General features: G+C 48.9%; 1 protein-coding gene across 4 annotated transcripts in view; it reads left to right on the top strand.

The window, feature by feature from the left end:
* The window catches only part of PPP3CC (protein phosphatase 3 catalytic subunit gamma), a 41,283-nt gene continuing 16,555 nt past the window's right edge, over window positions 1–24,728 (top strand). For all 4 annotated transcript variants that reach the window (XM_077789252.1, XM_077789251.1, XM_077789250.1 and 1 more), the window contains exons 1-3: window positions 1–157; window positions 17,716–17,913; window positions 18,128–18,252. In XM_077789252.1, coding sequence (XP_077645378.1) covers window positions 106–157; window positions 17,716–17,913; window positions 18,128–18,252 — 375 coding nt within the window. In that variant the 5' untranslated portion in view covers window positions 1–105. The remainder of the gene's footprint in view (window positions 158–17,715; window positions 17,914–18,127; window positions 18,253–24,728) is intronic.

The raw sequence follows: 24,728 nt of genomic DNA, 5'->3' as shown, positions 1-24,728 counted from the left end.
CGCCGGGGCAGCCCAGCGGGTCCGCCGGGAGCACCGGCGCGGCCCCCGCTCCGGGTGAGGGGAGCGGAGCGGGGCACGGCGGGGAGCGGTGCCGCCGCCGCCACCATGTCCGGGCGCGGCCACAACAAGCTGCCGACCACCGAGCGCATCGTCAAGGGTGAGGGGGCGGCGAGGGCGCCCCCTGCCTGCGCGGGGGGCGCGGGGGGGGGCGCGAGAAATGGGGGGTGAGGGAGGTTTTGGGTGGGGGGGTCCCCAAATTGGGGCAGCCCCCAGAAAGGCGAGGGGAATGTGCTTGGTTTGTGGGGGGGGCAGCTGGTTTTGGGGGAAAAGGGGGGGGGGAGCGTGATTTTGTGGGGGAGGCCAAGGTGGGGGAGCCCCCAGAAAGGAGGGGGTTAAAGGGGGGAGGGTCCAAAGTGGGGTGTCCGGAGGAAAGGAGGGAGGCTCGTTTGGGGTGTCCCCAGGTTGGAGGAGCCCGAAGAAAGGAGAGGCAGGGAGCGTGATATGGCAGGAGGGGGAGCCTGCTTTAGGGGGATATTCCCCAGATATATGGGGGTATGCCTGGTTTTTTTTGGGGGGGGGTCCCCAGGTTAGAGCCCCCCTGGCTGGGGAAACCCGGAGAGGGATGCCTGGTTTGGGTGAGGGGGAGCCTGGTTTGAGGGGGGGTCCCCAGGTTGGGGGAGAACCGAGAAAGGGGGGGAGCAGCGTGATTTTGGGGGGGCAGCGTGATTTTGGGGGGCACCCCCGTTAAAGGAGGGTCCTGGGGAGGCAGGGATGCCTGGAGTGGTGAGGAGGGGGTGTTCTGGTGGGTGACCCCCCTTTAAGGAGGACTCTGGTTTGGGGGGGTTATCCCCTGACTGGGGGGATATTGGGGGCACCCCCAGGCTGGGGGAAGGCTGTAAAATCGGGGAGAGTGTGATTTGGGGGGGGTCATCCCCAAGAAAGAGGGGAGGGGGGGTCCAGTGGGACAGCCGCCCTTAAGGGAGAGCCCTGATGGGGGGGTCAGGCTGGGGGGACACCCCCTGTTCTGTCAGAAATCTCTGCAGAGGGGCTTTGGTTTGGGGGGGCATCTCTGGTTGGTGGGGGTCCCTGCACTGAGGGGTTTGGGGGGGCATTTTTAGCCCCCACCCTGGTCCAAGAGGATGCAGCCCCCTCCCTCCATCCTGTGGGCACAGCTGGGGGTGACAAGGAAGGGTGACAACAAGGGACATCCCTTTTTTTTTTGGGGGAGTGGGGGGAATCCCCATCCCCTCCTGGGCCTCATCGCACCCCCAGGATGATCCTCACCCCCAGCCTGGGGGGCTGAGCCCCTGCTTTGGGTGGAACTGGGGTTCCCCCGAGGGTTTGGGGGAAGGGAGGGATGGGAGCCCTGCCTGCCCTCATCCTGCCAGCCCCCCGTGTCCTTCCTCCCCCAAATCCCTGCTCGGTGTCCGGATGCCCGGCGGCGGGTGCCAGCTGGCCCCCTCTGCGGCCCCGTTATAGTAGGTACTATTTTGGAAAGAGCAGAAGACACCGAAGCAGTTAATGAGGAGAGAAATACGTTAGCGGAGAAACTCCTGGATCGGGAAGAGGAGGAGGAGGAGGCTGGGGGGGGGATGCACATTTCGCTGCCCTAATTGATCCGGTGCCATCCTTGTCCCCATGCACCAGGAACATCCACTGGGTGCCTCAACTTTCGCCGGGAGGCTCCAAGTTACACAATCACCCCGTTATTAAACCTCCTCCCGCCATGGCTTCCATCATTCCGGCCCACTGGAAAGCAGCGATTTCCCAAGGAATGGTTGTAATCCACGGCCGTGGAGGTGTACCCACCGTGCTGCCATCTCTCCCTTTCCCCTCTGGATGTGTCCGAGCGATTTTTTTTTTTTTTCTCCCTTAAATTTATTTATTTAATTTTTTTTTTTTCCTTTTTAGCCTTTAGCCTGTCATGTGGCCGATCACATGTTTGATGTTAATAACCTCAAACCCAGGGAAAGGGGATCCGGGTGGCAGCCGGAGCGTGGAGGCCCCTCGGCCTCGGGGAAGCTCCGCGCTTGCCCACGCTGGGAGGGTTTTTTTTTTATTTTTAATAGGAATAATCCCAGAACACTCACAGATCTGGGGGGGATCCGGGGCTGTTGCTGGGGCTGTGTGTGTGGCGTGGTGATTTGTAGGTCTCCGGGCAGTAAATCTCCTGCTAAATCCCAGGCAGCTGCCTGTGTTTAGGTTGGCCTTGTTCAGGAAAGGTAATGGCAATGCAGCCATTATGATTCAGCTGAGTCGGCCGGATCCAGGCGCTCTCCCCGTTCCTGGCGCTTCCAGATCCCGGGAATCCCTCTCATGGATCCTGCTGGTTCCTCCCAGCGCTTTGGCAACCCCACAAAAATCCTGCTAATTGCTCTCCTTAATCCCTACCCAGGTGGGGGTGGAGGCTCAGGGCCCCGCTCACTCCAAAATCGCCCCAAAATCCACATTAACTTCCCAAAATTGCTTCTTATTCCCCCACGTGCGCTCAGTGCCTGTGGAAATTTGGGGAGAAATTCCTCTTTCTCAGGCCAGGGTTATTGTTTAAAGGTGGTGACATTGTTCATGGTTATTAATAATTAAAAGCTCATTTTGTTCCGTGGAAAATGCCTGCAATTAAGTAGGATGTGGAATTTTAACTATGTTTAACCTATATATTTACATCTCCAGGGCACTGCAGAACGCCTTGACTGTAATTACTTTTAGTCAGAGGAAATACAGTTTTGGGCTAAAACTTGTACTGGGGGAGCTTCATTATTAAAATCACAAATTTTGGGGTGTGTCAAGCATTGGTTTTTATTAAAATACTGCATTTTGGGGTAGGCCATGAATTGTATTTTTAAATCTCCGATTTTTCGGTGCTTCAGGATTTTTTTTTTATTAAAATCTTGGCTTTTGGGGTAGGTCAGGAACAGCTTCTTTTTAAATCTCTCATTTTGGGATTTGTCAGGAGTTCCTTTTTATTAATATCTCAAATTTTGATGTGAGAATTGCTCTTTGTAGTGCAGTTTTAGCAGGAAGCGGATGGTTGATGATGATGGAGACTATTAATGTCCAAATTTTGGTCTCCAAAGAGCACTTGGGAAGGTTCTGTTGGAATTCTGAGGGATTAGGGAGTCTGGTTGTCTGCATTAGCCCAAAACTGAGCTTGAATTACCTGTTGGATCCATGGGATTGACTGATGGATCCACACCCTACAAAATCCACATTATTCAGGCAGGTGGGAATGGTGCTGCTGCAGTGGATGGATCCTGGAGCTCAGGGTGTTTAAAAGAAACCTGCAGAGCTTTTTTTGGTCATATTTGGTTGAATTTTGTGGTCATTTTTTGTTGAATTTTGTGCGCCTGCTCCATTCTTCCTGCCGGAAGGTGTGAAATCCTCAGGGAAGCAGAGCTGTGTCCACTTGCATCCGTGACAAATCCTTTAAAAACTTGGGATATTGGTATTTAGAGCAAATAATCCACTGGGATTTTTCTCTATCTGTGTGTTACTATTTTGTGGATCATGGACAAAATGTTGGGAAGCTGCTGGGCCGGGAGCAGCCGGGATCCAGCACCACCTTTTCAGAGCTGATGCTGGAAATCAGAGACATCCCAAATTCCCACCCTGTCCAGAGTGCCTGGCTGGGATTCCTGAAGTGGATTCCTGTTTTTCTGAGAAGGGTGAATCCCAGGAATTGTGCTGTAAAGTTGGGGCTGCTGCTGTAGCCAAAAGGAAAAGGGCAAAGTTTTCACAATTTGTGCTTTGCTGTCCTTCCTTAAGGACTTCCAGGCACCTTTCTCCATGTCCAGCCTGGTTTATTTTCCCAAATGGAAAATATTGAAAGTGTGTGTGGGAATTTTAAAACCCCTGATGTGACGCTCCTTGAAATTTCAGAAATTTCAGTGTCTGCTTTGTGTGGGATGTGTTTTAGCAGGGAGAGGGACTGGGGACGAGGGATGGAGGGACAGGACACAGGGAATGGCTTCCCACTGGGAAAGAGGAGGTTTAAATGGGATATTGGGAAGGAAAGTCCTTTCTTAAAGACTTTCAGGCACCTTTCTCCATGTCCAGCCTGGCTTTTCTCCCAAATGGAAAATATTGAAAGTGTGTGTGGGAATCTTAAAACCCCTGATGTGTCGCTCCCTGAAATTTCAGTGTCCACTTTGTGCGGGACGTGTTTCAGCAGGGAGAGGGACTGGGGACAAGGGATGGATTCCCACTACCAGAGGGCAGGGCTGGGATATTGGGAAGGAATTCCCGGCTGGGCTGGAATTCCCAGAGAATCCGTGGCTGCCCCTGGATCCCTGGCAGTGCCCAAGGCCAGCTTGGAGCAGCCTGGGGTGGTGGGAGGTGTGGAATGACAGTGGGATAAGGGGTGGAATGAGGTGATTTCCAGGTCTTTTTCCCCACCCCGTTCCATAATCCACGATCCCGTGCTGTCACCTCGCTGTTTCACACCCAGCCAAGGTTTTCTGGGAACATCCCATAGCCTCAGTGCCACCTCCACCCTCAGCCCAGGTGGAATGACACCCGAGGAGCCTCTCCCTCCTCTCAGGGTGCCTCTGGAGCTGCTGGAGGCACGGAGAGAATCCCACAGGATTCGTTCCTCTGGGGAGCCCAAACCCATCCTCAGATCCATCGCTGCCTCCTCGGAGAGTTCAGAGGCTGTTCCAGTTCATCTCGCTGCCTGAAGATGCTTTTGGGGGATGAAAAATGTGCAGCTTTCTTCCCACCTTGTTTTTAATATCATCTACAACTCTGGGAGCTCAAGTGTTGGATTTTCTCCAGGTTGGGAGGTGCTGGGAATTTTCGTCACGGAGCAAGCGCCGATACGAAAGTCAAAGTAGCTTTTTAATTGAGGAAAATCTTAAATTTAATGGTGATCGTGGGGTTTTGATTGTGGGTTGGTTTGGCTTGTTTAGTGTTGGTGTCTTGCAGGAATTAAGGGATACTTAGGGGGAAAAGGAGCTCTGAAAATGGCTAAAAATGGAATAAAGGCCAAGGTCCATGTGCTTGGACCTTGGGATGCCAAGGGAAAAGTGTGAATGCCACCAGGGTCAAGACGTGGAGGGGGATCCCTAAAAAGCAGGTTGTGTCATAATACAGCAACTTGGCTGGACAGGGCTCAAAGAGGTGTGGGGTGAGGCAGTCCTCAAAGCAGGAACCCCGTGGGATCCCATGGAATTACTTGGAAACGTGGTATTTTGGGGGGGTTTCCAGAAAAAAAAACCCAAAACTTGACCAAGTAATTCCAATATTCTTATTATTGTTATGTATAAACAGGAAAGATGCTTTGTTATCCATGAATGGGACGTGCTGGGAGAAGGGGCTGGTTTGTGGTTGAGCCAAGCTTGGGGCTGATTTTACTGGATCTTGTGGCATTTCATCCCAAAAACGAATCCAAAGGCAAATATCATGGGATATCAAAAGCTGTTCCTCTCCAGAGTGTTCCTGGGATGCCCCAAACAGAGCCAGAGTTGTCTCATTTTGGGCTCAAACTGCCACATTTCTGGATGCTGGGATAGAGGGATGCTCTGCTGCCTAATAAACGTGCTAATGAATGTGCTAATTAGCAGAAATGCCGGTGGCAACCCCAAACCCAGCCTTGGGCACCAAACACCAATTGGGGAACAGCCATAAAGCATCAGGGCACACGGATTGGGCTGGGATTTATCCCTTCCCTCTGGGAATAGCAGCAGGGAAGGTCGTGCTCCTCAGGATTCCCCTGTTTAATGTTATTTTTGTGCCTGTCAGGCTGGGAAAGGTTAATCCCATTTTCCCTGCTCGAGGCCGTGAAGGGCCTTGTGGCAATAAATGAGCCCGGATTAATTGGATACCGTGCCAAAAGGGTGGGTTTTTTTTTATTTATTTAATGAAAGCTGTCAGAGTGGAGAGAGGAGTGGGTTTGGGGCTGCTCTGGCTGCACAGGCAGGAGAAGGGAAGGCTGTTCCTGAGGAAGTAGGGCAGGGTGCTGGCTTAAAATAGCTCTGAGCGCTGGGCTGTGCTGAAGGAGCTATTTAGGTAAATCCTGGGGTCTCAGTGGGGGCAGAGCTGCCTGCTAATCTAAAGATACTCCTTGGGGATCTATATTTGTCTGGGATCCTTCCCAGCTTGGCTGCTTTTCCAGGTATTCCCTGCCCCATCCCGCCGGGGACAGGGGGATGGCTCGGATCCTAATGGAAAACCAGACATTGTTCAGCAGCAGGAGGGAGGGAACAGGCCACGGAGAGGCACCAGCCTTGTCCCAAAATTCAGGGCTTGGCTCCCAGGGGCTCCTGGAGGAGCTGTGCCAAGGGTGGCACTGGAGAGCCGGGGCAGGTGTGGAATCCTGGAATGGTTTTGGGTTGGAAAAGGATCCTAAAGCTGACCTCATTCCACCTTCCACTATCCCATGTTGCTCTAAGCCCCATCCAGCCTGGCCTTGGGCACTTCCAGGCATGGGGAATCTTAAAATATCCTGGGAAAAGCCCTCAGGACAGCAAGCAGGGAGCAGAGGGAGTGATGGAATGGTTTTGGGTTGGAAAAGGATCTTAAAGTTGACCTCATCCCACTATCCACGTTGCTCTAAGCCCCATCCAGCCTGGCCTTGAACCTTGGACGCTTGCAGGGATGAGGAGTGTGCAAATATCCTGGGAAATTTATCCCTCTGCAGGGAGCAGAGGGAGTGATGTGTTGGGGCAGAGTGAGGTGGGGGATGGATGGGATGGATGCTCCTGTGTCAGAGTGCTCTAAAGAAAAGCAAATCTCAGTGCAGATTTTAAGGATTTTCCTGGCAGGAGGAGGAATGTTGGGCTGTCCAGGCTGTTCTCCTGATTTTCCATCAGGGCAGGGGTGGGACGAGGTGATCCTTAAGGTCCCTTTCCAAGCCAAACCTTTCTGGGGTTCTGGGATTTTCCACTGGGGAGCAGAGCTGGATGGAAGCAAATGGAGCAGTGGGATCTCCTCTGACTGGGAGCCTCCCTGAGGAGCTCAGGGGGGTTTTTCTCCAAAATTCCCCACCAGTCTTCCACCTGGAGGTTCCTTTTGGCACGGTGGGCCTGTAAAATAAGAATTTAAAGCACTTTCCCTGCTCCAAGCAGGATCTAAGGAAAATTTCCCAAGTGATTCAGGATGAATTTCAGGAGAACAGGAAGAAGTGTTGTCAACCTAGATTGCTCCAGAAAATAATTCCCTTTTATCAGCTGCTGAGCATGGCAAGACATGGTAAAATGCCTTCTCAAACAGAATATTATCCCAAAGGTGATGTCTTGGAAAAATAGCACGAGGGTTTCCTGGAGGAAGAGTGACCAGGGCACAGAAACTGGAATTGCTGCTTCAGCAGTAGCTGGAGGTTCCTCATCCTGCTCTGGGACTGATTTATCTCCATTTTTTTGGGAGCTACGTTTTGGTTTGCAAGACAACTGCTCTGGCTGATGTCCAGGGTGGCCACCAGGAAAATTTGAATTCTTTGCAGCTCCCTTTGGACCATCAGCACCTTGGTGTACTCTGAGGTGATGTGTGGGTAGGGATATTCCCAAACTTGGGAATAGGCACCTTGCAAGGAATATTTTATCCAGAGCAGTTGGATCCAGTGAGGATCCCACTCAGGGTGAGGGTTTGAGGCCCGAGATGGGAAGAGAAGAGAAACCAAAAGACCTGATTGTGTCAAAATTCATCATTTTGTGCTCACATTTCCTATTTATCCGTGCTGTGACCACATTTTGCAAATACTGGCTGCTCCAGCAGGAATATTTCTGGGGGTTGCTTTGTCCAGGATTCCCACGTGGATCAGCCTGTCCCCTGGAGCCAGATCTTGGAGGGACACACACAAAGTTGTGTTTGCTTAGAGCAGGTTTGAAATGGGATCCAGAAGCCCCTGGGAGCCGCGGCAGGGTCGGGTTCACATTCCCGGGATTTGCCTTTTCCACAAAACCCCCGCTGTGCCTCCGTTAATGATCTATTAGTGGCCGTGCTGGGACCTTGGCAAACAGGTGCTGAATTTCCCTGCCTGCTGACATCTAGGAATCCTCTCCCTGCTCCTTTGGGGAGCTCACTTTTGGTTTTTTTTAAGTAGCTGCAGCTGTTTGCTCCAAACTTCCTCCTTTTCCCCCTCCTTTTTCTTCTTTTCTTTTTCCTTTTTCTTTTTTCTTTTTTTTTTTCTTTTTTCTTTTCCTTTTTCCTCCCCCTCCTTTTTTCCTACTTCTCTTTCCTCTTCCTCCTTCTCTTTCCTCCTCCTCCTCCTTTTTTTCCTCCTCCTCCTCCTTTTTTCCTCCTCCTTTTTTCCTCCTCCTTTTTTCCTCCTCCTTTTTTCCTCCTCCTTTTTTCCTCCTCCTTTTTTTCCTCCTCCTTTTTTTCCTCCTTTTTTTTTTCCTCCTCCTTTTTTTCCTCCTCCTTTTTTTCCTCCTCCTTTTTTTCCTCCTCCTTTTTTCCTCCTCCTTTTTTCCTCCTTTTCCTCCTCCTCCTTTTTTCCTCCCTTTCCTCCTCCTCCTTTCCTCCTCCTCCTTTTCCTCCTCCTCCTTTTTTCCTCCTTTTCCTCCTCCTCCTTTTTTCCTCCTTTTTCTCCTCCTCCTTTTTATCCTCCTCCTTCCTTTTTCCCTCCTTTTTCCCTCCTTTTTCCCTCCTTTTTCCCTCCTTTTTCCCTCCTTTTTCCCTCCTTTTTCCCTCCTTTTTCCCTCCTTTTTCCCTCCTTTTTCCCTCCTTTTTCCCTCCTTTTTCCCTCCTTTTTCCCTCCTTTTTCCCTCCTTTTTCCCTCCTCCTCCTTTTTCCCTCCTCCTCCTTTTTTCCTCCTCCTCTTTTTTTCCTCCTCCTTTTTTCCTCAGTCTTTTCAGCAGCTCCCTGGAATCCCACCGATGAGAGTGAGACACTGGATTTGTTGAGCCACGATTTTCTAGGAATACATTGATTTTTAACCTCTGGAAACTTTGTAGAGCTGGAGGATGTCAAAGAGAGAGGTTTTCCAGGCTGAAATTGCAGGTTTTTGGGCTCTGCTTGGTGAGCTGGCACTCGGTGATGCCCGGAGCCCACATCCCTGGCAGAGGATTCTGCTCTGGACCGTGTGGCTCGATGACAATCCCAGGAAAATCCGCATCAGTGCCACTCATTAGGAGCCAAATCTGAGCTGGAAACTTGATGGACCTTGTAGGCAAATGTGGATTTTATCACTTCAGGGAGGCTGAGGGTGCTCACTGAGAGTATTTTTGAGGTCTGTGATCCACAGGGCACTTCAGCAGGAGCAGGAGCCAGACCAACACCGTGGATCCGGGTTTGGGTCCGGCTCCATTCCGGAGTCAGGGCAGGATGTGGGGTGAGAGGAGCCCTGGCTGCCGTGCCAGGAGAGCTTCGTGAGCAGCCCTGCTGCTGCCTGGCGTGGCTTAAGTCACCTCTGTTCTACTTCAACCCTCCTGGGTTTAATCCTGCCTGGCTCCAGCGGGAGCAGAGTTCCAGCTCCACCTCGTGGGAGCGGCTCCGGCGCCTCTGGAATCGGCAGCCGTGGCCAAACCTTGGCCCTCGGCTCTGCTGGGGAACCCTGCTCAGCAAAGGCACCTTGGTTGGTCCTGGCCTCGCTGTTCACCAGCCAAATTCCCAGCAGAACCAGGATAATCACCTGCAATCCCAAAGATTTTAGGGAGCTGTCGGAATCTGAGGTATTGATGATGCTGAGATTTAAAAAGTCTCTGTCTGTCAGCCCCATTGCCAAAGCAGAAGCCATAATTGGTCTGTGCTGGTTCCAGGTTGTTTATTCTGTTTATCTCTCACATGTTCTGCTGCCCTGCCCAGCTCTGTCCTGCAGGGCAGCGTGTGGGGCTCTGCCCTCAGTGGGATGTGACAAACATTCAATACCAGAAACTCCCTGGGCTGCATTTACAATAACGTGCCAATATCTGTCACCTGCGTTGGACAGTGTGTCCCCAGCCTGAACCAACAGAAAAATGCCAACACCACAGTGAGACATGGAGGGCATGAAGAAGGAGAAAAAGGACAAGGCACACCCAATTTCCTCCAGCTTGTCCCCTTTGGACCCCTCATCTAGAATCCTAAAATTTTACTTTTGCACTCGTGCCACACTTAATTATTGTTTATATCAAACCCTCAGAGCTGGTAATTCATCCTGTGAGATTGAAAACTCTTTTCCACGGACAGAGATCACAGCCAGTGTCTCTGGGGCTCTGTCCATGGGGTTCCTGAGCCCTGCCAGGGTCCCAGGGCAGCCAGAGGGAAGCCCTGGATTCCCACAGGGAGCCACACAGTTCAGGGAGCTGTAAGGTTTCATTTTTTTTCCTTTTGAGGGTGGTGAGGCACTGGAATGGTTTTCCCAGAAAATCTGCACCTGCTCCATCCCTGGAAGTGGCCACGTCCAGGTTGGAGCAGCCTGACCTAGTGGAAGGTGTGGTGGAATGAGATCATCTTGAAGGTCCCTTCCCACCCAAACCATTCTGGAATTCTGTGATTCCGGGGTATTTCCTTAGAAATTCACAGCTGGCCCGAGGTCTGTGTGGATTTTTGGCTTCTTGGCTCAATTTTCTGTGGGAGCTGTGAGCGCGGCCGGGGCCATGCTCTGTTTGTGTTTGCATTTCCATACACAGAGCTGTCACCTGCTTTTTTTTAGCCTTAAATGCACCTGGCTCCTGCTCAGCCCTCCAGCTTCTCCCTCAAATTTTGGGTGTTACTGCCGGGAGCTGACGAGGCAGGGACAGATTTGCTGCTGGGAGCGGCTCCGTTGCTTCATCCCAGCTCTGCTTTGGGCTGATTTCTTCCCCTTCGAAGAAATCCTTCATTCAGCCGGTACAATGCAGGTATTTTTAGGGTTATTGTGAGGAGATAATTCTGGTTGTCCTACAAAAAGGAAGCCGTGCCCCCAGGTGAGGATCAGAGCCAGCTCTCCACACCAGAAGCGCACTGGGAGGTTGGATTCAGCTCCGAGGAGTTCTGGATAAAACTGGGACGTTATAAACTCCATCCATCCAAAGGAGCTGCTGTTCCAGAGGAATTCAGAGAACCCCAAATCTCCTGCTCTTCCTGCAGCACTTCCAGGCCTGAGAAGCAGAACTCTGGAATTTTTTTATTTCCTCTCTATTTGGGACTATCTGGAGCTTCTGAAACCTGGAGGTTCCTTACCCAGAGCAAAAAGAAATTATTGGAACATGCAAAAATTTGGAGGAAACCAGATGGAAATGGCAATAATAATATAATAATAGTAATTCCTGGCTCTTGCTGCTTTTATACAAGAAGGTGTTTACTTTATTTGGTGATTTTTCTTGGACATTAATGTTTATTTTAATAAGGGAGAAGTTAATTATTTCCTCAGGTGGGGGGTGATGACGCTCCATTTTTTTTTTTTCCACAAAGTTCCTGCAGCTGGAACGAACAGTTCTGTGCCATGGCAGGGTCAGGCTGCCTTTGCCAGCCCTGGAAAATGCACAGGTTATTTGTCAGGGCTTGATCCAAGCTTGGAAAAATCAGGATATCGAGCACACACACACACCTGGTTCTGCAGGTTCTCATATCAGGGCACCTCAGGGAAGAAAAAACCTCCCAGAAGCCAGGATGGGGATTCTTAAAGCAAAGACATTTTTGTGTTTAACGAGCAAAAATTCACGTGGTTTAATCGTTTTGGGAAGAAGAAAGATTATTCCACAGAAAATGAGGTGGTTGCTGAGAAATAGGATGGTCAGGCATTGGGAGGTGGTGGAATTCCCATTCCTGGAGGTTTCCAAGGAATGCCTGGGCCTGGTGCTGTGAGCTGGGGATTGGTCACAGATTGGAATTGGTGACCTTGGGGGGCTTTTCCAAGCTGGATAATTCTGGCATTCCAGCATCACCCGGCTGCTGAAATCCAGCCTGTCATTTTTGGCCTGGGTCTGGGATGGAGCAGCAGGAAAAGCAGAGTGGCTGGAGCGCTGCTGGGGTGACAGTGACATCCATCCCCTGCCTCCAAGGGTTTATTCCCTGTTAATGACTCCAAAAACTGAAAATCCACCTTTTTCCCCAGAAAAAAAAATGCCATTTCTGTGTTGGATCTCTCCACATTATTCCCTCCGAGCCGGCTCTGTGTGAGGCCTGGACTCAACTTTGAATAGATGAATGTAGGTTAGGTGTGAATGGGAATAAAATATGGGATAAAAATAACGTTGGGCTGTTTGGAAATTGGGAAAGAGGAAAAAAAAATCCCTGCCCTGCTGCTCGTGCTGTGCCCAGCTCAGCCCTGAAGACAGCTCCTTCTCCCTTTCACAGGGCTTTGGGTGGCTCCTGGTGGACTTTCCCTGGGAATATTTCTGCCTTTGCCAGCCCATCTGGCTTCCCCAGTGTCCAAATCCTCGGTTTTGCCCCAAAATCTGCTTTTTTTTTCGCTGCAAAGTGCACCTCTCACCATCTGCTGTGTGCTGAGGAGCGAGCAGGGAAGGGGCTTCGCTTGGATCCGCTCCCAGATGTGCATCAGGAGCTGCAGGGAAACCTCTGCAGTTCTGTGAGAACCCCAGGCTTGGTCTGGGGTCTTTTGTGGTGGAAAAGTCTCTCCTCCAACCCGTGATTCCAAAAAAAGGCTCAGCAGCCTCTTGCTGTTGGGTCTCAAGGCAGTTTATTGTGAGTTATCTAAAAGATTTTCTCCTGGAGCTGCTGTGGTTTGCTCACAGCTCAGGCAGAGGCACACACACACCCTGACATCCTCTCTGTCCCCTAATTTCTTCTTTTCTCCCTCCACCCAGGATTGCTGCTATCTTTTATATGATATATTACATATTACATGTTTACAGTTTTCCCCAATGCCTATTACCTATATTAAATGGTGCTTTTCTTTTACTTGATATATTACATGCTACATGTTTATAGTTTTCCCCCAATACCTACTACCTAAATTAAATGGTGATTTTCTATCTTTTATATGGTACATTACATGTTACATGTTTACAGTTTTTCCCCAATGCCTATTACCTAAATTAAATGGTGATTTTCTATCTTTTATATGGTACATTACATGTTACATGGTTACAATTTTTCCCCAATGCCTATTACCTATATTAAATTGTGATTTTCTTTTATATTATATATTATGTATTACATGATTACAGTTTTCCCCCAATACCTACTACCTATATTAAATGGTGATTTTCTATCTTTTATACGGTACATTACATGTTACATGTTCACAGTTTTTCCCCAATACCTATTACCTATATTAAATGGTGCTTTCCTATCTTTTATATGGTACATTACGTGTTACATGTTTATAGTTTTCCCCAATACCTACTATCTATATTACAAAGTGCTTTTCTACTCTAAACCAATCTGTGAGTGCCAACATCACCAGGAACATGGAGGTGAGGAAGAAGAAGGAGGAAGAACAGGATCAGCCCACTTTCCTCCATCTTAGAACTTCTGACCCCCATGTACAAAGTAAAAACCCCCTGGACAGGTGCTAAACCCCCCTGTACAATACTAAAAAAATTCCCCTCTGTTTTGTAACTATTTTATTATACTATATAACCCTTTGTGACTGCTTGTTCCACCTCTAAAGTTGGTAAATTGTTCCATGGTTCAAACCCAAAATCACAGCTGTTTGCAGCTGCCTGACAGGGTCTAAAACGCTTCTGACCAAATCCTGGAACCTCCAAAAATGTCTGAGGGACATTTTGAGTTCCGACACAGTTTGATTTTGTGAATTTCCAACCCTGGGGGATTTTTTGGGGGGGTTGAGGGGTTCCCTTTTCCCTGCAGCAGCGTTTGGCCAGCGCTGCCTCTGCAGGCACGGAGCTCCTGCTCCTTTTTCAGTAATGAATCCGCCTCAGCTGCTCTGTCCAGCCATCCCAGGGACTCTGGGATTTATAAACAATCATTTGTGGATCACTCTGTTTTCTCTTCCGTGGCACTGCCTCTGTCTGGAGGCGGGCATGGGGCAGCCCTGATGGAACTGAATTTTAAGTGCATTTTAAGGACAGAGGTAGGGAGGAATGGGATATTTTCCTGTGGGATTTTCATCTGGCACTGAGGGATGAGTACTTTCCCAAATTCTCCCATCCTTAACTATCCTCTCAGAGTGTTGCAAATACCCCCTTGCTCTGGCTGGCAAATAAAATCTGTGTTGATTTGGTGGGAAATGGAATTTTGCCCTGGAGTCCAGCAAAGAGATCCCTTTGATTTTCCTTTTAATTTCCTTTTCATTTTCCCTTGGGTTCACCTGACCTTTTAATCCATTTCACACCTCAGACTTTGCTTGCTTTTTTTGTCCTTTTGTTGTGGATTGGCCCTCAGCACGTGTCCTGTTGGCGGAGCAGGAATTGCCTTTTCCTGGCAGTGGGTTTGGATGCCCTTTGTCGAATTCTAAACCCCAAACCTGCAGATTTCACTGTTCAAACAAGGCTGGGTGCAACACTCGGGTTTGTGTGCGGAGGGAAGGTGGCACAGAGGTCACAGGGGTTGAATTCTTGGAATGTTACGAGTGGTTTATCCATAATTTTCATTACTTATTTGCGAGCTGGCTGTGAGGACGAGCTTCACCTGCTGTGTCTGTGCTGCCTGGGTGTTCCAGGACCAGCCATGGAATTGCAGTGACAGGAGCAAGGGATTTGAGCTGAAAGATGGGAAATTTAGGGTGGAATGTGAGAAGGAATTCTTCTCCATGAGGGTGGGGCTGGGATGGAATTCCCAGAGAAGCTGTGGCTGCTCTGGATCCCTGGAAGTGTCCCTGGAAAGCTGGAGAGGGCTTGGAGCAGCTGGGGTAGTGGAAGGTCATAATAATAATAATAATAATAATAATAATAATAATAATAATAATAATAATCCCGAGCCATTCCACTATTTGGATTTTTTTTTTTGTGAGATAAGGAGTTATCTCCTCATTCTGCAGATATGAGCAGGAACTGGGTGAGTCTCTCCACCCTTCTCAATGCCCTGCAGGTACAAAATTCCAGGTCAATTTGCTCTGAGGGCTGTTCCTGCTGTTGGAGAGCCCAGCCTGGCTGCAGGAGCATCTTCTTCCTCCTGTCCAAGAGAAAGGAGCATGGATAAGGATCAAATTAAAATATTTAATTAAAGCAGGGTGGCTGAAACCCTGGCAGAGCCGAGGTGGAGCCGGTTCCTGGTCGTGCCCAGCTCCTTGTGGGAGTGGAGCTGTGCAAAGCCAAGGAGGGAACTTACATAAAAGTTCTTGGCTGAAGCCTCAGATTTGATCTTGCATAACTTTGCTCGCCGGGGCTACCAGGAAAAGGCAGAGCCAGGAGCTTCCCGTGGATCTCTGGGTGGGCAGAGCTGTCCTGGGGTCACATCCCATCTTTGCTGAGCTCTCCAACTCTACTTCTGGGGCTTCTCAGCTCCCAGGTGTGGCTCCAGAGGGGCCTGGAGTGCTGGGGGTGGGGAGGTGAACAGTTTCTGTTTCTCTGCCAGAGCTCACCTCAGGCCAAGGGTGGCTCCATGTGGTGGAAAAGTCTCTCCTCCAACCCGAGCTTCCAAAGAAAGGTTCAGCAATCTTCTGTTGTCCGGTCTCAAGGCAGTTTATTGCAAGTTATCTAAAAGATTTTCTCCTGGAGCTGCTGTGGTTTGCTCAGCAGCTCAGGCAGAGGCACACACACACCCTGACATCCTCTCTGACTCCTGACTGCTTCTTCTCCTTCTTCTTCTCCTTCTGCTTCTGCTTCTTCTTCTCCTTCTTCTCCTTCTTCTTCTTCTCCTTCTCCTTCTCCTTCTCCTTCTCCTTCTCCTTCTCCTTCTCCTTCTCCTTCTCCTTCTCCTTCTCCTTCTCCTTCTCCTCTCTCCTCTATCCTCTATCCTCTATCCTTCCCCTTCCTCAGACACAGACTGGCACCACCATCCCTAAAATCCCTCTGAAAGTCCTGCTGCATTCCAGATTTTGGGATATTTTGTGGGATACCCAGCAGGGGTGAGATGCTCTGTCCGGCTGCAGACTGCAGAGCTTCCACAAATCCTGGAATTACATCCCAGAACTTTCTGGGGGAGGTTTGTGCCTTGTCCCCGAGGCTGGGAGGGCGATGCCAGCTCCCTGTGGGATCTGCCCTGGGATTAGAGGCTTTTTTTGGAGCTCTGGGTGCAGCATCCCAAAATCAAAGCCCATCCCAGCACCTCCTCCTCATCCCAGCACCGCTTGGCTGGGCTCATCGTGGCCAGGGGATGCTGAGAGGCTGATCCCAGAGGGTGAGGAAATTCTGCTTTTTTCGGATTTTGGGAGGAAATGAAGGATCTGAGAGGATCCCTGGGATAAAATTCCCATCACTCCATGGATCACAGGAGCTGCTGGCAGCCAGGCCATGCACTTGGGGCTGTGCACAGGGTTTTATTCCCAGTCCTTCCCAAACATCCAGGCCTCCTTCCTGGAATTAAAATTAATTCAAGACACTGTACAGCCATTAAATATCACACCAGGGTCATGCATGCTCCCATCTTTTTTAAATTAGCCAGGCCTGGGAGAAGGGAAATGAGGAATTCAGATTTTTACTGAAAACTCTGATTTTTTGTTCTGGGTTTTTTTTTTTTTCTTCATTTCTGCTAGAAGTCACCTTCTCCCACACCATCCTATTCCCTACCATGAAATTATGATTATGATAATAATAATAGTAGTAGTAGTAGTAGTAGTAATAATAATAATAATAATAATAATAATAATAATAGTAGGAGGAGTAGTAGCAGGTTTTGATGGGGTGTTGTCCATCCAGAGTTAAAAACTAAGGAACATGCTGCAAAAAGCTGGGGCCTTAACTTACCTTAAATATTGGATTCCATCAAGATTTCCAAATTCCAAGCTTGGAGTGAAGCTTTTTGAGGTACTGGGGCAGAGAGGAGCAAGTCCTGCTTTTTGGGGGTGAAACCTTTTGAGGTATTGGGGTGAAGAAGAGCAAATTCTTCTTTTTAGGGGCAGAGAGGAGCAAATTCTGCTTTTTGAGGTACTGGGGCAGAGTGGAACAAATTCTTTTTGGGGTGAAGCTTTTTGAGGTTTTGGGGTGAAGAAGAGCAAATTCTGGTTTTTAAGGGCAGAGAGGAGCAAATTCTGCTTTTTAGGGGTGAAACTTTTTGAGGTATTGGGGTGAAGAAGAGGAAATTCTGCTTTTTGGGGGTGAAGGTTTTTGAGGTATTGGGGTGAAGAAGAGCAAATTCTGCTTTTTGGGGGTGAAGGTTTTTGAGGTATTGGGGCAGAGAGGAGCAAGTCCTGCTTTTGGGGGTGAAACCTTTTGCGGTATTGGGGTGAAGAAGAGCAAATTCTGCTTTTTAGGGGCAGAGAGGAGCAAATTTTGCTTTTTGGAGTGCTTTTTGAGGTATTGGGGTGAAGAAGAGCAAATTCTGCTGTTTTTTGAACAGAGAGGAGCAAATTCTGCTTTTTGGGGGTGAAGTTTTTTGAGGTATTGGGGCAAAGAAGAGCAAATTCTGCTTTTTAGGGGCAAATTTTTCCTGGTAAGGAGAAATTTTCCCTGCTGTTCCTCCTACCTGGCTCGCCGGCTCCTGCTTTTCCTGGTTTTGCTGCTTTTCCATGGAATCTGCTGTAGCTTCCAGCGCCGGCTGTCCCCTGGGGATTGGGAGGCAGCTCTAGCACAGGTACAGGCGACCTTTAGGCTGCACCAAGAGGGATTTTAACCAAGCTCAGGGGTGAATCCAGCAGCTCTGGCAGCTCAGCTCTTCTCTCACTATTTGAGAGCATCATTCCGGTGGGAATTCCATTCCTGGGTGTCAGCTCGGGGCTCGGAAGCCAATCCTGCCCTTCCCTCTCCCCCGAGCAGCTCCGAGTTGCTGACTCCTTCCCTTCCCTTGCCTTTCCAGCTGTCCCATTCCCTCCCACGCAGAGACTCACTCTGAAGGAGGTGTTTGAGGATGGGAAGCCCAGGCTCGACGTCCTCAAGAGCCACTTGGTGAAGGAAGGGCGGCTGGAGGAGGACGCGGCGCTGAAAATCATCAACGACGGCGCCGCCATCCTGAGGCACGAGAAGACCATGATCGAGGTGGAGGCTCCAATCACAGGTCAGCAATCCTGATAGCAACCTGGATAACCTCAGCAGGTTTTGGTTTTTTTGTTCTATTTTTTTTTTTTTGCTCTGTTCCTTCCACCCACAATGTTTTTTAACTCTCCTGAGCTCTCAGGAGAGAGGGTTTTGCCCTCTCCGCTCCTCGCCGCTGCTGTCGTCACCTTGAGTGGTAATTCTGACCCTCTTTTGTGCTGTTTTTCCTCCCCCAGTGTGTGGTGACATCCACGGGCAGTTCTTTGACCTGATGAAGCTGTTTGAAGTGGGAGGATCACCCAATAACACCCGCTACCTCTTCCTGGGGGACTACGTGGACAGAGGCTACTTCAGTATAGAGGTGACCGAGGGAGTGGGGCTTGGGGGTGCTGGGGCTGAAGGAGCCCAAAGTGTTGAACCTCAGTTCAAATGCAGCTCGGAATTAGTTCAAATTTAGCTCAGAATCAGAAAAATGCAGCTCAGAATCTGAAAAACGCAGCTCAGAATCTGAAAAATGCAGCTCAGAATCAGTAAAATACGGCTCCAAATCAGTAAAATTCAATTCAGAATCAGTTCAAATTCAGCTCAGAATCAATTCAAATTCAGTTCAGAATCAGAAAAATGCAGCTCAGAATCAGAAAAATGCAGCTCAGAATCAGAAAAATACAGCTCGGAATCAGTAAAATACAGCTCGGAATCAGTAAAATGCAGCTCAAAATCAATTCAAATTTAGCTCAGAATCAGAAAAATGCAGCTCAGAATCAATTAAATACAGCTCAGAATCAGTAAAATTCAATTCAGAATCAGTTCAAATTCAGCTCAGAATCAGAAAAATGCAGCTCAGAATCAATTAAATACAGCTCAGAATCAGTTAAATATTACTCCAAATCAGTAAAATTCAATTCGGAATCAGTTCAAATGCAGCTCAGTAAAATGCAGCTAAAATCAGTTAAAACCAGCTCAGAATCAGTTCAAATTGAGCTCAGAATCAGAAAAATGCAGCTCAGAATCAGTAAAGTATAGCTCCAAATCAGTAAAATACAGCTCAAAATCAGTTCTAATGCAGCTCAGTAAAATGCAGCTAAAATCAGTTCAAATTCAGTTCAGAATCAGTAGAATGCAGCTCCAAATCAGTAAAATTCAATTCAGAATCAGTTCAAATTCAGCTCAGTAAAATGCAGCTAAAATCAGTTCCAACCAGCTCCAGATCAGTTAAAATTCAGCTCAGAATCAGAAAAATGCAGCTCAAAAACAGTAAACAGAATCAGTTCAAATGCAGCTAAAATCTGTTAAAACCAGCTCAAAATCAGTGAAATGCAGCCCAGAATAAGTTCAAATCCAGCTCAGAACCAGCCCAAACACCCAGCCCAGATCTCTCGTGGTGGATTTACCCTGCAGTGGAGCTCTGCATGGGATGAAGGCAATGTTGGTAACTCACAGTGTGATTTTTGGGCAGGAAAACAATGTCCCAACCTTTGGATCCTCACGCAGTGAGGGTGAAGTGGCCGTGATGGGGTTGATGCCAAACCTCTGCCTGCTGGGGTGGTTTTAATGTCACTTGGAGCTGTCACTGGGGGACAGAGGAGGGACAGTGCATGGTGCTGCTGCAGGAAACAAGATCCCACCATTTAAAACGTTGGAAAATCTGCAGGATTTGGGATGGAGCAGGAGGAGAAAGGACCACATCCCTCTGGAAACCCTGGAATGGTGTCAGGAGAAAGGAGCAGGAATCACCTGGGCTGTGACAGGGCTTTGCAGCTCCCCAGGATCCCAAACCCACGGAATTGGGAGGAAAAAGGATTTGAGTGGAGCCCCGTGGAGAGCTGGGATGGGACAGGAAGGGAAATGCCACAAATCCCAAGGGATTGCAGCCATCTGGATTCACAGGGGCAGGCCTGGGTGGAAGTGGAGCACTTATCCCAGTTGGAAGCAACGTAAGGAAAAGTTTTTTGGGGGGAGCAGGGGCCTGGAGTGTGGCAGGAATCAGCTGGAATAACAGAGGGAGCGATTTCTCTTGTTAAAAAAAAGGCTGCAGGAGCAGCTGAGGAATCGTCGCTGTCGAGGCAGGACGGGAATGAAGAGACTCTGACTCAGAAAGCTGTGAGAGTAAAACTCTGATTTATTCAAAATACACTGTGATTTTATACAGAGCTTGTGAGGACCAGCTCCATTGGACCAATGGAAAAAAACTGAGAGTAAAACTCTGGTTTATTCAAAATTCTATACAGAGCTTGTGAGGACCAATTCCTGAGAGGAAAACTCTGGTTTATTCAAAATACACCACGCTTTTATATAGAGCTTGTGAGGAATTCCATTGGACCAATGGAAAAAAAATGAGAGTAAAACTCTGGTTTATTCAAAATACGCCACTCTTTTATACAGAGCTTGTGAGGACCAAATCCATTGGACCAATGGAAAAAAACTGAGAGTAAAACTCCGATTTATTCAAAATAAGCCGCTCTTTCATACAGAGATTTGTGAGGACCAAATCCATTGGTCCAATGGAAAAAACTGAGAGTAAAACCCTGGTTTATTCAAAATTCTGTACAGAGCTTGTGAGGACCAATTCCTGAGAGTAAAATTCCCATTTATTCAAAATACAGCGCTCTTTTATACAGAGCCCCGTGAGGAACAATCCCATTGGACCAATGGAAAAAAAACTGAGAGTAAAACTCTGATTTATTTAAAATACCCCGTTCTTTTATACAGAGCTTGTGAGGACCAAATCCATTGGTTCTGAAGTGAAAACAACCCAACTCATTGGTGTACAGTGCTTGACACACAGCGATAGAACTTCACTATGAACAATGTGAACAACAAGAGAGATAAAGAATTATTTACATTCTTATTTATCTCTTTCCCAGGTTTCTGCCTGGCTAGAAACTCTCCATTTCTCTCTTTGACTGAATCTGAGTCCCACACTTCCCCAGTGAAAATTTTTAGGGAGGAGCTGTCAGGGATGAGTGCAAGGGGCTCTTTGAAGGATTCTGCAGAGGATTTAGGGAGAGCAGGGCTGACAGCTCGAGCTGCAGCAGCCCCTGGCTCCCTTCCAGCCCCAGGCCCTGGAATCCTGACAGGGAGCCAAGGTGGGACGAGGAGCAGCTTCCGGATGAGGCAGAGCTGGGGCTGGTGGGATTTGGGGATTTGGGGTGGTGCTGGCAGGAGGAGCCCCCCAGGGAGGAAGGGGAAGGACACATCCCATTGCTCCTCAGCCAGTGTTCACCTGGGAAAGGGATTACATTCCAGAACAGCAGCTCCTTCTGGAAGAAAAAGTGGATTTTTTTCGGATTTTTTTTTTTTTTTTGAGCCTTCAAGTGAGAGGTGTTGGGCTCTCTGTGTCTGTTTATGGGTTGTGTAGATCCAGGGTGAAAAAGTGCTGCTCCCACTCTCTGCTCTTAGCCCAGGATTGATCTGACGTGGAGATTTTACTCTCAGATCTCCAGAAGTGCTGGGGATCAGCACCCTGATCTCTCCATGTTGGGATCATCACAGAATCATGGAATGGGTGGGGTTGGAAAGAACCTTAAAACCCATCCTGTTCCACCCTCTGCCCTGGGCAGGGACACCTTCCACTATCCCAGGTGGCTCCAAGCCCTGTCCAGCCTGGCCTTGGACACTTCCAGGGATGAGGAAGTTTCTCCCAGCTCCTCTGGGTAACCTGTGCCACCCCCATCCTCGCAGGGAAGGAATTCTTCCCAATATCCTATCAAAATCCCCTTCTAGTTCAAACCCCCTTGTCCTCTGTGCCTGTGATCATATGGAAGAATTCCAAAACGATGCATAGCCTTGGAGAACTGAGGTGGTGTGGCAAAAAATACGTTTTATCTTTTATTTCCTGCTGCTTTTTCCTCTCCTCCTTCCCTTTCCCCTGTGCTGCGGCAGGAATGCCACGGATTCCCCCTGGAGAATCCCTCTGATCCCACAGCTCAGGGTGGGCTTTGATGGGCACAGCAAACACTCCAAAGATCAGGATGAGGCAGAATCTGGAAGTTTTCTTTCCCACGTGCCTCCCCCTTCCACTGTGCTGGGAGAGATTCCCAGCTGGGTGTGCAAAATCTGCTTTCTGTAGTAAAACAGCAGCAGGTTTGGAGTATCCCAGATGGAAAAACATCCAGGTTTTTCCCTGTGCTGTGGCCTCTGGGAAGGTGGGGAGCAGCAGCAGCACCCATGGGAGAGATGATCCCAGCACTGGGGGTGTCCTGGGCAGAGCCAGGCCCTGGAATCCCTGTGGATTCCTTCCAGCTCAGGATATTCCACGATTCCATAACTGTGACCTTTTAAAAGAATGAAACAGGAGGGGGGTGGTTTAATTGCAGGAAACGATGCCAGAGTAGGGGCCAAGGAGGTGTAAGGGCCAGATTTCCCTTCCAGGTGTTCCCTGTGGCTCCAGGTGTTTGGTTGTGCAGGTACAGGGAGGAATTTGTGGCTCAGACAGAACCTTTCAAACCCCAGCCCCTCCCCAGCCTCTCAGCTCATCAGCTCAGCTGGCAACAAATCATTCAACAAATTCGTGCTGGGCCTCTGGCTTAGGGAAATTCTCATTTAAAAACATGAATTCCCAGTATAATGAGGCCACAGACAGTGGATTGGTTGATGGTTTGGGTTGTTTTTTGTTTTTTTTTAAAGAAAAGAATTGGGAGGGGAGGGGGAGAACTGTGTGAAAGCTGGAATGCTGCTGGAAGGGGACTCTGGGGAGGCTTTGCTGTCCCAAACTCACTGTGACAGCGAGACTGGCTGGCCACAGATCCCAGCTCCAGAGTGCAGGGCTGACAGGCAGCACAAAAATCAGGATGAACTCCTCCCTTCTGGGGCTCTGCTGAAGGATTCCCAGTGGGAAAAATGCTCCTTTCACGCACCTTTTAATCCCAAATCCCAGCTTGGCACAAGAGGGGTCTGTGCTCGTGGTAGGCAAGGATCATCCCGGCCCATGAAGCTGGAATACAATGGATAGAATGATTTTGTTAAATTAGAAAGTGAATTGTTATGATCAGGAACACAATCCATGGAAAGAGGGAATTTATTAGGAAAAGTGGTGTAATAATGGCATGCACCTTTCCCAGGCCAGTTGTACCAATCCAATTATGATGGGACATGTGATTGCTGTCTAATTATGGAATTATATGTTAATCTTGATTTAATGCACTTTTTATCCACAATAATATTATGATACAGTCAGCCCTGTAAAGTGGGAGTGAAGGTGGATTTGTGGGCTGGATTTGGGAGTTTTGCCTCTGTTCCCACTCCGGCAGGCTCCGTGTGTAAAACTTCCTTACAAGTGCAAGGTTTTGGGAATGGTGAGAGGGGTCATGGTGGGGGCAGGTTTGGCACCAGCCCCTCTTGCATTTTTGGTGTTGCAAGACCAAATTTCTCTTGGAATTCCCTCCCTGTGTCCTGATGAGCTTTCCCTTTCCAAGTGGATCAAACCCTTGGCTTTAGGCTTCATACCAAGAGGCAGAATAAGGAGAGAAGGAGATTATTTAAGATGATTTAAACCCAAAAAGCTGTGGCTGCCTGGATTTGCTCCTTGGCTATTGCAAACAGGCAGGAATCAATTCCTGGGAAAGGCTGGGAAAGGGATCCTTGCAAAACACCAGGAAGCATCCGAGGCATGCAAGGGTAGAAACTCCTTCATTCCTCACTGCAGCCCCTCTGGAGCCCTTGAGGGCTCTTCAATGTCCTTTACTCCGTGTGCTCCTGGCACCTGGCAGTCCCCACATCCTTGGGAAGTGCCTCCAGCCACAGGGAATGATCACTCTTCACATCCCTGGCATGTCCAAGACAAATTGTGACACCAAATTCAACCCCACTTCACTTTCAACCCCTTTCAAATGTGTTTTTAAATCTCTCTTCTGCAGGCTGCCAACCCTCCATACATCCCAAACCCTCCCCTGTTGATGCTGTATCTCTGCCTTGCTTTGATGCCAGGGCTGCTTCTTCCTCCCAAGTCATTTGGTTCATTTATAGCAACCTCCAAGTTCTCCTGCCAGCCCAGAAAAGTGACATTTCTCCTGCAAACACGGGGAGGTTAAAGCTTTAAATCCCAGAATAATTATAAATGGTTTTTGTTGGGAGCATTCCTCCTGGTAACAGATGCAATAAAACATGGTTCTGCTACTGGCCTTGGCCCCGTTCTCTTTTGGAATTCCCAATTAATCAACTTGTTAATGTGGGGTTGAATTCCAAGTGAGACACAGGCGGTGCTTTACAGCTCCTTGAGGTTTTTGGGATCAGCTGGGATGATCCATGCAGAGCTTACCTTGCAGGTTCAGTGCTTAAACACCACCAGATCTAAGCTGGGAACCAACTGGGAACTGGTTCCTTTGGGGTCTGGAGGTTGTCTCCAGCTGGTTCCCGGGGATCTGTGCCCCAGATTGGGATTTTTGGAGGGTGTAAAACAGACTTGGTGGTGCCTCCTGTTTCCCAGGCTTGTCCTGCAGCCTGTCAGCCTGCAGGGTAAGCTCCTATTAGAGATTTTAATCCAGCTCTGGAGTTTGCAGGCGTTGTGGATTGTCCTTCCAGCCCTCCACAGCAAGGAGGGAAATGTGAGATAACAGCACACCGGGCTCAGTGAGCCCTCCCTGCCTCCCAGCCCTTCCCTCAGGCTTTTTTTTTGGGATTCACCATGAAATATTTCTGCTACAAACCCCGTTCCAGCCCGGCTTGGGTCTGTGCCTCATCAAAGGCGCTGCTTTTGCAGGTGCTGCCTCTCACAGAGGGGATGTGGAAAGCCCTTTTCAAAGCCAGAGAGCTTTGCTAAGCTAAGCTAAGCTTGTTTTTTGGGCTCAGCTTTTCCTGTTTTGAGCTTGAACTTCACATGACTGTAGCGTAAGCAGAAAA

The sequence above is a fragment of the Lonchura striata genome, chromosome 32 (assembly GCF_046129695.1).
Source record: "Lonchura striata isolate bLonStr1 chromosome 32, bLonStr1.mat, whole genome shotgun sequence".
NCBI classification, from domain to species: Eukaryota; Metazoa; Chordata; class Aves; order Passeriformes; family Estrildidae; genus Lonchura; species Lonchura striata.
Note: the sequence above shows the minus strand (reverse complement) of the source record. Positions and strands in the feature narration are given on the sequence as shown.